Source organism: Peromyscus maniculatus, chromosome 21, assembly GCF_049852395.1.
Source record: "Peromyscus maniculatus bairdii isolate BWxNUB_F1_BW_parent chromosome 21, HU_Pman_BW_mat_3.1, whole genome shotgun sequence".
Classification (NCBI taxonomy): domain Eukaryota; kingdom Metazoa; phylum Chordata; class Mammalia; order Rodentia; family Cricetidae; genus Peromyscus; species Peromyscus maniculatus.
In genome coordinates this window covers 41,392,815-41,408,687 of record NC_134872.1, presented here as the reverse complement: position 1 = coordinate 41,408,687, position 15,873 = coordinate 41,392,815, and the positions used below count along the sequence as shown (strand labels likewise).

Genomic DNA, 15,873 nt, shown 5'->3' with positions numbered 1-15,873 from the left:
ACTACAGAGAGAGTGCAAGGCCACATGGAGATATGATTCAGTATTAGACTGCTCATAGGGCTGTAAGTTCAAGCCCTAGAGCCAGAAAAAAAAAGTCAAAACTAAAAAAAAAGAGAAAAGAAAAGAAAAAGACAGAGAAACAGCTCAGCAACAGAGCACTTGCCTAATAAGACATAAAATAAAAAGTAAATAAATAAAAACCTTTCAAAGTAGTTCTTATGCAAGGAGTTCCCAAGTTATTGACTCAAACACTCGAGAACAGCAGGCAGGACAAGCATAGGACACGAACCATTTCCAAACATTCTCTCAAACATATGCATTCCAGATTGGGCTTGATGACACAGTACTGTTATCCCAGCACTTGAGTAGTAAAGACAGGAAGATTGAGGCCAGCCTGGACTACAGAATAAAAAAAAATGCAAAGAACAAAAGATAAAAACAATAGCAAGCATGGTAGCACACAACTTTAGTCCCAGCACTTGGGAGACAGAGGCAGGCGGATCTGAGTTGAAGGCTAACCTGGTCTACAAAGTGAGTTCCAGGACAGTCAGGGCTACACAGAGAAACCCTCTCTCAAAACAAAACAAACAAACAAAAAGATTAAAAAAAAGATAGCAAGAAACAGGGAGACAAGAAGAGAAAGAATAGAGAGATGCTGGGCACAGTACATTGTCTCAAAAGCAAACAAAAAAGAGCCTGAGAGATGCATTCACAGGTAAAGGTTTTGTGAGTTTTGTACAATGTGTGAAGTTATATTGCTATGACTAGTTAAATAAAGAGCTGAATGGCCAACAGCTAGGCAGGAGGTGTGGGACTTCCAGGCAGAGAGGGGAAGTAGGGGGAGGAGAGGAGATGCCAATGAGATGGGGGGTGGTACGCAGAAGAGATATGATTAGACATAAATAATGAAAAGGTAAAAAGCCACATGGCAAAACATAGATTAATATAAATGTGTTGATTTAAGTTATAAGAGGTAGTGGGACAAGCCTAAGCTAAGGCCTAGCTTTCATAATTAATAGTGTCTCCCTGTCATTGTTTGTAGGCTGGTGGTCCCAACAAGAAAGTATATTACATAAAGTTACTTGCCACAAAAGCCTGCAAATTTAAGTATGATCCCCAGAACCCATGTAAAAGTGGAAGGAGAGAATCAATTCTAGTTGACCTCTGGGTCCCTACATGCATGCCCACACACACACAACACATACAGAGACACACACATAATTATTAATTAACTAATTTTTTAAGACTAAGAAAATGGCTCAGCAGGTAAGGGAGCTTGTTGCCAAGAGTGATGATCTGAGTTTATTCCCCAGAAATTACTTGATGGAAAGAAAGAACTGACTCCCCCAAGTTCTCATCTGACCTCTACACACGTACTCCATACATGTACTCCACACATGCTGTAACATGGACACACACACACACACACACACACACACACACACACGAAAAGATTTTTAAACAAACAAACAAACAAAACACAGACTAATCAGTGATCAATGAGAGGGCTGGTGATTGGACTCACTGAAAGTAGTGTTTACCCAGCTCAGATAAGACCTTGAGTTCCAGTTTTAGCCCCATCAAAAAAGTTAAATAAAGGGCAGATAACAGATATAGAAAGGAAGATAGGAAGGCAGATAACTAAACAGACGACAATTATAGCCAGGTACCCACTATCAAATATTGATCCCATGTCCACTCAAGATCTATATATACTCTCTGTTGTGCCTATGGGAAAGAGCAGCCAATCTTGGTCTCTTTATGGCTAACAAAGTGTGACATTTCTCCTTACTGGGAAAATGGGGAACAGTGAAGTCTGCTGTTTGAACCCCACTTCCTTCACACGTTCTTACCTCCTGCTGCTTGAAAACTCAATTCATTGCCCAAGACTAGTGCTTTTAGAGGACAGAATGAGGAAAGAAAATGTACACAGGAGTTATGAATTTCACTTATACCTTTATTTGTGCAACTTTCTAACTTGGTAAATTAAAATAATGCAATGTAAATCAATAAGAAAGAAAAAGAAAGGTTTACCGGTAATGAAATTTTAGATCTTATTCCATGTGTCAAATAAGGTGCAATTTGGGGATCGTTTGCTCTGCCATAAAATACTCTTTCTGCTCCAGGAGGTGGATACCTGAAGTTGAAATACTTTTTTGCCTCTGGGGGAGTAATAAGCTGGAAAAAGTGAGACAAGGAAACAAGACCATGAAGCACAAATTTTAAAATATCAATTCACCTTCTCTAAGCAGTGCTGGCTATCTGAGAAGGAATTTCATCCCCAAATGAAGACATGTCCCCTAAAATCTGTTTACTGGTGGAAATAAAATACTTCAAGTATTATAGTTTGAGTGGCTAAAGAGATGGCTCAGTCATGAAAAGCATTTCTGTTCTTACAGAGAACCCAGATTCAGTTCCAGCATCCACACAGTGGCTCAAAACTCTGTAATTCCAGTTCCAGGGGATCCGGCAATCTATTCTGACCTCTGTAAGCACCAGGCATGCATGTGGCACACAGTCATAAATTCAGGCAAAGCACTCATACACATAAAATAAAAATCAACTTTAAAACATTTTTTAAGATTATAATTTAGGAGGCTAGAAATGTATGAGTGGATCTATACTCAGTACCCACATCAGGTGGCACATACAAAGTCACCTGTTACTCCAGCTCCAAATAATTTAATAACCTTGTCTGGTCTCCATGGACACCTGCACACATGTGGCATATATTCACACAGATCTGTGTGTGTGTGTGTGTGTGTGTGTGTGTGTGTGTGTGAGAGAGAGAGAGAGAGAGAGAGAGAGAGAGAGAGAGAGAGAGAGAGATCAGGAAACAAAAATCCAGGCTACAACCCATCCCATTATTCCTACTGAAACACATTGAATTCCAGAGTTTTTTGGTGAACTACAGGAAATGTAAACTTTAATTTTCATTTTCTTGGACAAATCAATAGACATCTTTAAAATATAGTAAGAGTTCAAAATTGACCACACTGAATCTGTGCACTCGTTCACAGGAAAGCTGAGAATTCAGTCTCCTACAGCTCTTATTCAAGATACAAATGAAAGGCTAGGAAGTGCTTACCCTGGGAAGCTTTTCAGTCAAACAGGCTGCAACTCTGTATCCAACTGGCTTAACTTTTCCTGCCTTAGAGGGAGAAAACATTGATCATTTCACTGTGAAAAAAATCATTTTAAAAGAATGGACTTTACTTCAAACTTGGTCTGTGCCTTAAATACTACAAAGAGTATTTTTTAAACTACAATAAAATAAATAGACAAATAAATAATAAACAAACAAAAGGCAGAAAGTCATCCAGTAATTCTGGAAATGGTCTGAGGTATTACTTGCCTTCAACAGGGTATTTTTCTGCTTTGTTTGGGTCTAGAACTGGCTTTGTAGTACAGCGTGACCTTGAATTCCTAATCCTTACCTACATCCCTGGTGCTGGGATTATAGGTGTTTATTATGTCAATAAGACCGTTTGTCTGTTTTTTGACAGAGGGTTTCTCTCAAATTTATGGCAATTCTCCAGCCTCAACCTCCTTGGGGCTGGGATTATAGTCATTACCATGCTCAGTCACAAACAATCCTAACATTTTTCACTGGTTAATTATTTCACATCCAAATATGTGAGTATATCTGTGTATTTCCAATACAAATTTGTTTTTTAAGATACAGATCTTCTTATGTAGCCCAGGCTGGCCCCTAATTCACAATTCCCCTGCCTCAGCCTCAAGACTTGCACAAACTCTCACGTAAACCCAGAAAACACATTTTTGATATGTGAAGGCATGTTATCTGTAGCCCAGTCCCTAGAGGGAATAATCCAAATCTTATTTGGCTTTGCCCACTTGTTTGTAACTTGGGTCTTATCTATCCTTCCTTTGCTCAGAGCAAAGCTTTTAAAAATGAACTCCCAGAAACACAACACATATATCACTTTCCTTTATTTCAAAGTGGCTGGTATTTTGTAATGTTCACATTGCTCTTTTAAAAATTGAAAGAATTGGGAACTCAGCATGGTGGTTCATTCCTATAATCCCAGCACTTGAGAGTCTGGGCATCCCCAAGAATTCAAGACCAAAACAAAAAGAACAAGGGCTAAAAATGTAGCTCAGTTGGTAGAATACTAGTCTAACATGCATGAAGTCCCAAGTTTGACCACCAGCACTGTATAAACCAGGCATGCTGGGACACACCTCCACTCTCAGGACTTTGAAGGTAAAGGCAGGAGGATTAGATATTTATGCTCATCACCAACTACATAAAGACCGAGACTAGCCTGGGATATAGGAGACCCTGTCTTTAAAAAATTAAAATATCCTCTAAGAATAAAAATAAATCACCTAAAATATTCAATGGATTATTTTGAGCAGAGGGTAATGAAAATCAATCAATAGACACATGAGTCCTCTTCCCTACTCTTGCTCTGCTTAAAAGTAGGATGTTGACTTGCTTTTATGAAGTGTCCCCAAACTCAGCAAGAACAATTCTCAGCACCTGAGGACAGTCCATGGAGATGATCCTGCATAAACAGACTTCTGGTTTCATTCTGTTGCTGTGTTAAAACACTGACCAAAAGCAATGTAGGGAAGGAGAGTGTTTATTTGGCTTACACTTCCAGGTAACAATCTATCAAGGGAAGTTGGGGCAGAAACCCAAGCAGACCTGCCTGCTAATTTACACACTACTACCTCTGACCAAGGAACTCCCAGGCAAGACAGTACAGTAGAAACCATGGAGGAATGCTGCTTGCTGGCCCACTAGCTCATGCTTAGCTTTCTTATGCAGACCAGGACCATCTGCCCAAGGAATGGAACAGCCCACAGTGGGCAGGGGCCCTCCTCCATCAGTTAGCAATCAAGACAACCCCTCTACAGGCCTGACTACAGGTACTACAGATCAATCTAATCTGGGCAACGCTTCAACAGAGTCTCTCTTCTAGGGCAACTCTAAGCCAGTGTTTCTCAACCTGTGGGTCGCAACCCCTTTGAGGGTTGAACAACCCTCTTATGGGGTGGCATATCAGACAGTTGGCATATCACATTATGATTCATAATAATATCAAAATTACAGTTATGAAATAATTTTATGAAATTATTTTATGGTTGAAATAATTTTATGTGAAATAATTTTATGGTTGGGGGTTACCACAACATGAGGAACCATATTAAAGGATCAAAGCGTTTGGAAGGTGAGAACCACTGCTTTAGGCTATGTCAACTTGACAGGTAAAGTGCACAGAATCTACCAAAATATCCTGTGTCTTGCATTATTTCTTCTGAAATATTTCCTAGTTTCGTCTCCATAATCTATCATTCCTTGAAGACTAGTCTCCTCCCTCTCCCTCTCCCTCTCCCTCTCCCTCTCCCTCTCCCTCTCTCCCTCCCTCCTCCTCCTCCTCCTCCTCCTCCTCCTTCTTCTTCCTTCTTCTTCTTCTTCTTCTTCTTCTTCTTCTTCTTCTTCTTCTTCTTCTTCTTCTTCTTCTTCTTCTTCTTCTCTCTCTCTCTCTCTCTCTCTCTCTCTCTCTCTCTCTCTCTCTCTCTCTGTCTCCTTCCTGACTGCCCCCTCCATCCTCTTCCCCCATCTCCTTCTCTTAACTCTCTATTGACCAAGCTGGTCTGAATTTACTGTCCTCTTACCTCAGGTTCCTGGGTAGCTGGGATTCACAGGTATGAGCCACTGTGGCCAGCTTCTCAACCTCTCTTTTGTTAAAGTAATAAGTCTCTGAGTCTAACTACCCATTTTAGGCTCACTTATTTTCTGTGAACCTCTGTGCCTATAAATGATGTGCCACTTTTCTGGTTAATCTTTCTTCTAATAATTGAATTCATATTTCTGCAATTCATAAACCAAAAATAGCAGTGTAAAAGCTTGCCTTTGCAATGATTCAGTGAAAACCATCTTGTAGGGGTTCCATCCCATACCAAATAAAACAGTTCTGTATTATATAGTGAAATTTTTATTTATTAGCTAAATGAAAAAAAAAAGACCATTTTTTAATGTTCAATTAACCGTGTAAAAGGGCATTTGGTAGAAGAGTCACAGGAAAGTGCAGACTTCATCTTTCTGTTGGCCCGTTTAAACACTGCTGATCACTGTTCGTCCTACAGCCAGGCTACCCTGAATTTGTGTCAATCCTCCTGCTTCAGCCTACTGAGCCACCCCACCCAACTAGTGACTGTTTCCTTGACCTTCTCTTTGCTGTCCTTTTAAAGAAGCTAAGGCAGAAAGCTTGCCAATTTGAAGTCAGCACTGGCTACAGAGAGGGAGGAAGGGAGGGTGGGAGAGAGAGAGAGTTGGTCAGAGATAGTGTGCCACACATGCATGATGGCTCACAGCTATAATCTTGTCAATTTAGAAAGCTGAAGCAAAAGCAACGCTGTGAGTTCCAGACAAGACTGAGATGCTATATAATGAGTTCCAGGCTAGCCTGCACTTCAGTGTAAGATGAGACTCTGCTTCAAAATATAATCATGTATATACATATACGTATATATATGTATATATACATATATACAATGTTGTAAAAAAAAAAAAAAAGAATGTGTGATGGTGGCACACACCTAAAGGACTAGGGAGGCAGGTGGATCTCTGTGAGTTCAAGGCCAGCCTGATCTACAAAGTGAGTTCCAGGATAGCCAGGGTTGTTACACAGAGAAACCCTATCTCAAAAAAACAAAACAAAACAAAAAGGTGGGGGGAGAAAAAAAGGAAGGAAGAAAGGAAGGGTAAGTGGGTGGAGGGAAAAGTGGAAGGTGGCAGAAGCAGACATTTTAGAACTACTCACTTTGGAAGCTGTCTTTGTTTTTATTGCTTTGATGAAACACTATGTGGTGTTTCAAAAAGCAAGTGTGGGAGGAAAGAGGTTTATTTCAGCTTATACTTTCATATCACTGTTTCATCATTGAAGAAAGTCAGGACAAGAACTCAAACATGGCAGGAACCAGGAGTCAAGACTGATAGAGGCCATGGAGGAGTGCTGCTTACTGGCTTGCCCCCTGGCTTACTTAGCCTACTTTTTTAAGAATCCAGGACCATCAGCCCAGGTATAACACCACCCACAATGGGCTGGGCCCTCCCCGGTCAATCACTAATTAAGAAAAATGCACTACAGCTGGATCTTACAGAGGCATTTTCTCAGTTGTGTTTTGAGATAATTATTGTTTCAAGTTGACATAAGACTAGCCTGCACAGAAGCCAAAGGCTACAATACATGTGTGTTTGAGGCCAGATCAGAAACTACAAACAACAGAACCAATCCAGAAAGAACAGGCACACAGAGAGGAGAAGCAGTGGCTGGGGAAGCCCAACGACAGACCAGAAAGCAGAGTGGGTCGAAACAAAAGCGCAAACTAAGCCCCAGGGGGAACAAAAGTCCACTGCACCCAGACAAAACTCTGAAGGATCCCTATGAGTTTGTTAGCAGAATTTTGTCTTCAAATCTCAGCATATGAGCTCTACTCAGAATGCCTAAGGACCATTAAAGCAAGAGATTTGCTGTAACTTCCAGGCCAGCCTATAATCCTAATACTCCTGAGACTGAAGCGGGAGGATTAGGAGTTTAAGATTATCCTGGACTATATGAGACCCTGTCTGAAAAATAAATAACCAACAACAAAAGTCATCTCTTCGCCAGGTGCTGATAGTGCATACCTTTAATCCCAGCACTCAGGAGTCAGAGGCAAGTGAATTGAGTTCAAGGCCAGCCTGATTCAGGATGGCCAGGGCTATGCAGATAAACGCTGTCTTGAAGAAAAAAAAAAAAAGTCATTTCTTCATTGAACAATCTTAGCCCTGCCTAGCTCTGAGGATGCTGGCTCAAGAGGATGGAAAGGTTCGAGACCAGCCTAAAATACATAGATTCTGTCTCGAAACACAAACGTCTTCTCTTCTTCGGGGTGTAGCAAGTTTGAGGGCAGCGTGGCTGCATTACACAACACTGTGTCTCAAACAACAAAACAAAGATAAAGCAAGAACAGTTTGGTTATCCTGTGGCTTACCTACAGTGGCTTATCGTATCCAAAGTGAATATTGGGTGGTGAGGAAAAGCAGTCCTACAGCTAGAATGCAGAGCTGCTTGCAGGCTAAGCAGGCAGTCCTCTGAATTAGAGATTGACACCTTCCCCTGGATTTTTTTTTTTTTTTTTTTTTTGGGGTTTGGTTGGTTTTGGTTTTTGAACAGGGTCTGACCCTGTAGCCCAAAGTTAGCGTGGAATTCATGACAATCTCCCTGTTTTGCCTATCCCAGTCTAGGGTCACCACCACAGCACCTATCCTGTTCATAAACTATTTCTCTGAGCTTTGTGTTGAAGAATGCATTTCCATGAAGGAGAAAACATATTTTTTATCTTCCTTTTGACACCTGTGAAAATTCATTCTGTCAATCACTGGATTAAGCCTAAACCTCCATGGCAAAGGACATAGACTTTCCCATCTCATGTTGCCCTGTTCTAGCACAGTGATGACTGCAAGTGTTTGCTGGAAGGAGAGACAACACCCTGAGTGAATATTAAACATAAGAAAAATGCCTCTCCCCCTTCATCATAGGAACATTAGAAATCTTGATAATGTATGAGAGGGTTGAGGAAATAGAAATTGGGGTGTGTAAACAGCAGCACACTAACATCTAGGATGGTAGGCAGAGAATTCAAAGAAATAGAAGGAATTTCTGGAGAGAGTCCAATAGCAAAGGGTTATTAGAATCTGTACTAGTTCCGGACAGGGGTGGTATTAAATGTCTTTAATTCTAGCAATTGCAAAGCAGAGGCAAGTGAACCTTGAGTTGGAGGCCAGTCTGATCCAGGACAGCCAGGCCTACACAGAGAAACCCCATCTCAAAAAAAACAATAATAATAATAATAAATATATTCTTTAAAACATAATAATCAGTACTGGCTAGTTTTATGTCAACTTGACACAAGCTAGAGCCATCAAAGGGGAGGAAGCCTCAATTGAGAAAATGCCTCCATAAGATCAGGCTGTAGGCAAGCTTGTAAGGCAGTTTCTTAATTAGTGATTTACAGAGGAGGGCTCAGCCCATTGTGGGTGGTTCCATCCCTGGGCTGATGGTCCTGGGTTCCCTACAAAAGCAGGCTGAGCAAGCCAGTTAGCAGGACCCGTCCATGGCCTAAATCAGCTCCTGACTCCAGGTTCCTGCCCCGTTTGAGTTCCTGTTCTCACCTCCTTTGATGATGAACTGTGATGTCAAAGAAAAACTCTTTCCTCCCCAACTTGCCTTTGGTCATGGTGTTTCATCATAGCAATAGAAACTCTAACTAATCCCAGCAAAAACTTGGTTTCTCCAAACACAAACAAGCCTCACTACTGTATCATCTCAGTAAAGACATGGCTACCACATATTCAAGGAGAAATTCTAGGAAAACAAACAAACAAACAAACAAACAAACGACATGAACTTACACTTGGCCAGCAAGGCATCCGATCAAAGAATTTCCCAGCGTATATGGGTCTGATGTGGGCTGGAGCCTCTACTCCAGGTTCCATGGCCGCAGACTCCTTTTTCTCTTTAGGTTGCTGGGCAAATGGGCACTCAAAAGGTTCTGTTACTAAGCCTATTTGAGGCTCTGCATTCTTGGCTTTACCTGGTTCCTGGGTTTGTGGTAACCCAATGTCTACCTCCGCAGGGGGTGTCTCTTTGTAGGGGTTCACCACAACACAGGGGGGCTCTTTTTCCAGTTCTTTTTTGAGTTCCAAACCTACAGCAGGCTGCTCTTCCACTATAGCATCTGTCCACGCAGGTCCAAAGGCGACAGGCCTCCTTGTGCTTCCCGCGGCCTGTGGACTTGCATACACTGTGCCCAAAGGAGGCTGTTGTGTCCCTCCATAGGGAAGCTGAGGTGGAAGGCCCTCGTTTTCTGACCCTACTCTTCCTGGTAACACACCCAGAGGTTTGGGGCCCTGGAAGGTGGAGCCCCTGTAGAGTCCTAAATTACCCAATTCCGTGGGTGTCCTGGAAATAGTATGTCTTTCTAATCCTACTCCAAGAGCATGGCACGGTGGTGATTTTGTTTCTGGTGATGCCATCCTCTCCCTCCATCTTCGATTTTGTCCTAGTCTCATTTCAAGCTCCAGCTCCTTGGGAGATTTTGAATCCTTAATTGTCCTGTCTATTATATCGTCCTTCTGTTCCTGGGTGAGTCCCACCTCCATGATTTCAGGTGCCCTCATCCTTTCCCGGGAGCTCATCTCTAATGGGGAAGCTGGACTTGGCTCCAGGGAAGTTTGCCAAGTTTTCGGGGACCCCACTCTCACGAATGAACACATTCTCCCGGCACTCCCTGCTGACTGCTTCTTGCCTGCTGCGTTACACCTTGGGGAAGGAGAGTAGATAGTCTGTTTACCCCGTTACCTGGGAAACAAACTTGGGGCGGGGCTTGGCGAGCAATTCTTCCCGGTAACTCAACCCGCCCATCTCTCATTCATAGTGCCTCAGTAAGTTCACGCCTTTTTTTCCCCTCAAACCCCGGTTTCTTTCTTCTTTCTTTTTTTAAAGAATATTATTTTTAATTATCTGTATGTGAGTGTGAGTATGAGTGTGTGTGTGTGTGTGTGTGTGTGTGTGTGTGTGTGTGTGTGTGTGCAGATGTCAGAAAAGCCACATGCGTTGTGGACCCAGCCACTGAAGTTACAGGAAGTTGTGAGGGGGCTAGGAACCAACTGAACTCTCCACAAGATTTTAACCGCTGAGCCATCTCCCCAATATCAATCTGTGTTCACCCGAATCCCCAACACCTCCCCCACAAACCTCCGGGTTTCTTTTTACTATAGAAGACAAAAATAAAAATAAAAAAATAAAACTTGAGTGAGGTGGCTTTTGGATACTAAACCTAATGTTTGTCAAGTTCTCTTCAGTTTCCCAAGTTATACAGTCCTATTATGATGGTTTTAGTAGACCGAGCCAGGCATGATGGTATATAACTGCAATCACAGAACTCAGGAAGCAGAAGCAGAGGGGTAGCCATGAGTTCAAGGCTAGCCTGGAGTAAAAGAAACAGGGAAAGAGGAGGGAGATACAAACACAGAGAGATAAATTCTCTTCTGAAGGCCATTTGCCTCTTCATTGGTGATCTGGGAGCAAATATTTTGTGGCGACTGCTTCTTTTAGGTGTTCCCTTGCCCCCAAGTATCTCCAGTGCTTAGAGTTATCTTAGTGCTAAAGAATCAGGAATGGGCAGGGCCTATTATCACATGCCTTTAATCTCAACACTCAGAAGGCTAAGGCCAGAGAATCTCTTGAGTTCTAGGCCTGTCTGGTCTGCAAAGAAGGTGCAGGCCAGCAAAGGCCACTTGGTTACTTAAAGAGACTGTTTCATACCCACCACACCCACAACAACAATAAAAAATTACACCTACACACCCATTCTCCCTACAGTTGACACTGCATACTGATATCCAGAATCTCGGCCAGCCAGTTCTATCTGCAGCTCCAAAGAACGACAGTAAGGCCAGTGAGATGGCTCAAGCAGATAAGAGCACCTTCTACCAAACCTGATGAGTTCTACCTGCAGGACCCACACACCAACTCCTTTGAGCTGCTCTCTGATCTCCACATGTGCCCCATGGCAACCTCCATCACCCCCAAATAAATTAAAATGTAGCAAAAAATTTTAAAGAATTATTTTAAATTCTATAAAGTTATATTTCACAGCTGTAGTATAAAAGTATCTTTTTCTTATAGTGACATCTCAAAGTCCTTAGATGACTAGGCTTCAAATTATATTAAGTGTCTATATTGAAGTTTGAAGGCCAGGCATAGCAACACAAGCCTGTAACCTCAGCACTCAGAAGATAGGCAGGGTAACTGCACATTCAAGGCCAACTTGACCTGCATAGGAAGACCCTATCTCCATCAAAACAGTTGAGTATAACACAATAACACATGTTGTATTTTATAAACATGACAACTCAACTTTATTGCTTTTCAATGTGGGAGATTACATAAATTGAAGTTGCATTTTTTGTTGTTTTGTTTTTCTTAGAGATGAGATATATTGTAGCCTAAACTGGCCTCTACTTTAAAATTCTATGTCAGCTTCTCAGTAAGAGAAGTCTCTTCTCAATAGAAACTAAAATTACACTTATGTTCTATCACAGCTTCAATCGGTTATTTTTTTCTCTTTTTGGGGGTTTGAACCAGGGCCTCACACATCCTAGGAAAATGCTCAATCACTAAGCTATACTCCAGCCTTTTTACATTTTGAGACAGGGTCTGTTTAAGGTGTTTATGGTGGCTTTGAAGTAATCCTGCTTCTTCATCTTCTAAAGTAACTAAGATTATATATCGGACTGAAAAATTTTTATTTAAATGTGTGTGTATATATGTACTTGTGAGTACGTACATAGGAACCTTGCAGAGTCCAGAACAGAGTGTTGGAGTCCCCCAGAGCTGGAGTTACAGGGAGTTGGGAGCTGCCCGACTTGGAAACTTGGATCTTCTGCAAGAGCTATATGAAGTTTTAACTACTGAGCCATCACTCTAATTCTTCACATACACACACACACTGCCTTTTTGTTCTGTTTGGGTTTTTTTGTTTTGTTTTTTCAAGACAGGGTTTCTCTGTGTAACCCTGGCTGTCCTGGAACTTGCTTTATAAACAGGTTGGCCTTGTACTCAGACATCCATCTGCCTCTGCCTCCTGAGTGTTGGAATTCAAGGTATTTGCCACCATCTTCCAGCTAGGATAATGATTTACATGGAAGAAATTGTCAGAATGAAGCTTATTTCTCTGCATGCTAAACCCCATATGTAAAATGAATTAAATTTCAAAATAAATTAAAAGAATGTTAACTGAATAAACAAAGAAGGAAGACAACAGAACACCAACCACGACCTCCCTTCCCCCACCCACATCTCCTGTGGAACCCACAGACCCTCCCCATCTTCAACTCCCTCTCTCCCTTGTTGCTCTGTCCCAGATGCAGACTCCAGCAGGCGCCCTGGTAAGCCACAGGCTACTCCTGCCAAGGAAGCAGATAGGCCATCTGCAGATCTTCCCCTCTCTTTCTGTTTCTTTAGATCCAACCCCCTAAGTCTCATCACCAGCACTATAGTAGACCCTCAGGGTTGATATCTCTTCACTGTCTTCCCCCATTCCAAGGAGAGGAAATAAGCAATCCTGGTTGAACACTTTGCTCTCCTCCCTCCTGTAAACCCCTTCAGGCCTCTAGCCTAGCCCCATTCCTAAGTGTCAACTACTAATACCCAGAAATATCTTTTACCTAGAACCTCCAGTGGTCACAACTATCAGGTCCAAAGAATATTTCCTACCAGTCAACACACAGCCATCACACTCTCCAAAAATCCAAAGAAGAAACAGAAATCAAGGAACAAAACCCAAATAAAGACAAATCTAGAAATCAGCACCTAGACCTATAATCATCCCAATCCCAGATGTCTAAAAGCCAGTGTAAAAACAGTCAATAACAGCTGTTAGGGTCCACCAGAAATCCCGTAAAAGAACACCAGATGGGATGCAATCAGCAAAAGCATTTACTATCTTGGCAAAATTGGTGACCCCCAAGAAAAGCTTGCAGGCTCATTTATACACAACTAAAGGATTCTAAAAGCAGTGTGATCATTCTACCTAGGATTTGCTTACACAAGTGGCAGTCATACTAATACATTTCTAATTGGTTAGGGCTAGCAGGGGTGGGCTAAGGCTATAGCTTTTCCATTCTTGGACAAATCCCAGGCTTTGCGCTTATTTGGCTGTCACCTGTGGGGAGGGGGGGAGAGGGTTTGGCCCAGGCATAGTATGCGCAGTTCCCCTAGGTGGAAGAGGCAGGAACTGAGGCCTAGTTCTTAACTGAGTTATTAGGAGCCTGTCATGGCATTTGCCTGGCCTTCTCAACAGCCAGGACAATATGTCTACACTAGAGCCTAGCTATCCTACCACAGCAGGACCTGAATGCTCCAACATAGCTAAAGCACAAGAAAAAGATCTTAAAACTTCTGTGAAGATGATAGAGGTCCTTAAAGAGGAAATTAATAAATATCTTAAATTAAAAAAAAAAAAAGCACAAGCAGTAGAAGGAAATGAATAAGACTGTCCAAGACCTGAAAATGGAAATAGAATCAGTAAAGAAAACCCAAACAGGGAATTCTGGAAATGAAAAAGTTAGGAATTTTTACAAGAACTGCAAAGACAAGCTTTACCAACAGAATACAAAAGATGGAAGAGATAATCTCAAGCGTTGAAGATACAATAGAAGAAATGATCAAATGCATTGATCAGAGAAAATTTTAAATCTAAAAAAGTCTTGACATAAAACATCCAGGAAATAAGAGATTCTAGTAAAAGACTAAACAAAAATATAGGAATAGAGGAAGGAGAAGAATTGAAGCTCAAAGTCCCAGAAAATACTTTTTCTTATGGCTAAAAAAGCTCCATTTTATGCTAGGCATCCATCTTGGTACCCACCGGTTGTTTGTCTCTAACTCCAGTCCCTAGGGGATAAGTTCCCAGTAACCCTGACTCAGTGACACCCGCCCAGAAATGTACAGCTGTGACTTACTTGTTATGATATGACTAATTGCTTTTTTGGCTTCTGTAACTTGCTTACACAGATATAGGATTGTTTTGAGTTGCCTTAACCATTTAACTTGGCAGAACAGACAAGATTTTACTTACTTATACAGATAGTGAAGGTCTCATATGTTTTTTCCCCCGAAAAGTCCTTCCCCATACTCCTCCTACAGGACAATTTCAAATTTGGCTCAGAGATTGTTCAGCCTGCTAGCAGCTAATCAACAAATCTTTTAATTATAATTGGATTGAGTCTGTGTTCTTTTCCCAGAGGTTACAAACTCCATACCATTTGGAGGCCCCAGTGAGATCCCTAGGAAACCCCAGACTCATGGCCAGTAGTCTGAGATAGGCCCCAGAAAGAACATGTCCGAGGTGGACTTGATATTCCCTGGGGATCCCAGACTGCAGCTGCCCCAAAGTTGCAAACTGAAAGTAAGAATTGCTGGTCAATGTACTTCTGAAGTTTGGGTGATTCACGGTGAGTTGTTCTGTTCTATTTTGAAGTCTGGACATTTGGAGAGACAAAAGGCAAGATCTGACAAAATTGTAGATCTGGGGCAGAGAGGGTGCTCTATTGTGTTGGCTTTATTGTGGCAGTTTTACTCTGTGAGGAAAAGTCACGAGGCATGACAAAACCCATTATCAAAGCAGAGCTTTATTAACAGAAGGGAAAGACAGAAGAGAGCGTAACCAAGCCTGTGGAAGACATGTGCACATAGAGAGAGGGTAGGAGGGGAGGAAAAAGAGAAGGAGGAGGAGGCAGAGGAGGAGGGGAAGGAGGAGAAGGAGAAGAATGGAGGGCTCTTTGTCCGGCTTCTTATAAATTCCCCTGCACTCGTGCATATGGGTTTATGGAGCTACGCCATGCATGCGCAGATTGCATGATCACACTGCACGCAAATTATTCGATCACACAGTGCACGGATTACATAAGCACCCTTGCTTGGCTGCTAAATTGCGCATGTGCTGTCATGTAGCTGGAGGAGGGGCCAGGAATTCCAGCATATTGTCCTTCAGGTTTTGGTGTAATAGTGAAGGTGGCTATGATATGTCTGTGTTAGTCTGTTTTTTTGTTTGTTTGTTTGCTTCTGATTGTGTTGCTGTACTGTCTTTTTCTGTCGTTCTCTGTTGTCTGTTGGGTTGTTTTCAAGTTTTGTTGCAGAGATGGGAATTAAAATGAGCACAGCCAAAATTCCTCTGAGCTGCATCCAACATTTTCAGGATTTCTGTGAGGTAGACTGCTCCTAGATGCCTCTATGCTAGCTCCTCACTGAAGCATGCTCTGTCTCTGTCCTGCTGTGGATATCACTCTAT

General features: G+C 42.0%; 1 protein-coding gene across 1 annotated transcript in view; it reads right to left on the bottom strand.

Annotated features, from left to right (window-relative positions):
• Efhb (EF-hand domain family member B) overlaps window positions 1–10,394 on the bottom strand; it is a 54,905-nt gene extending 44,511 nt beyond the window's left edge. The window contains exons 1-3 of the mRNA XM_076557528.1: window positions 9,431–10,394; window positions 3,089–3,151; window positions 2,035–2,178 (exon numbers count right to left, since the gene is read on the bottom strand). Of these exons, the coding sequence (XP_076413643.1) occupies window positions 2,035–2,178; window positions 3,089–3,151; window positions 9,431–10,294 (1,071 nt within the window). The 5' untranslated portion in view covers window positions 10,295–10,394. The remainder of the gene's footprint in view (window positions 1–2,034; window positions 2,179–3,088; window positions 3,152–9,430) is intronic.
• Between the last annotated feature and the right edge of the window lie 5,479 nt (window positions 10,395–15,873).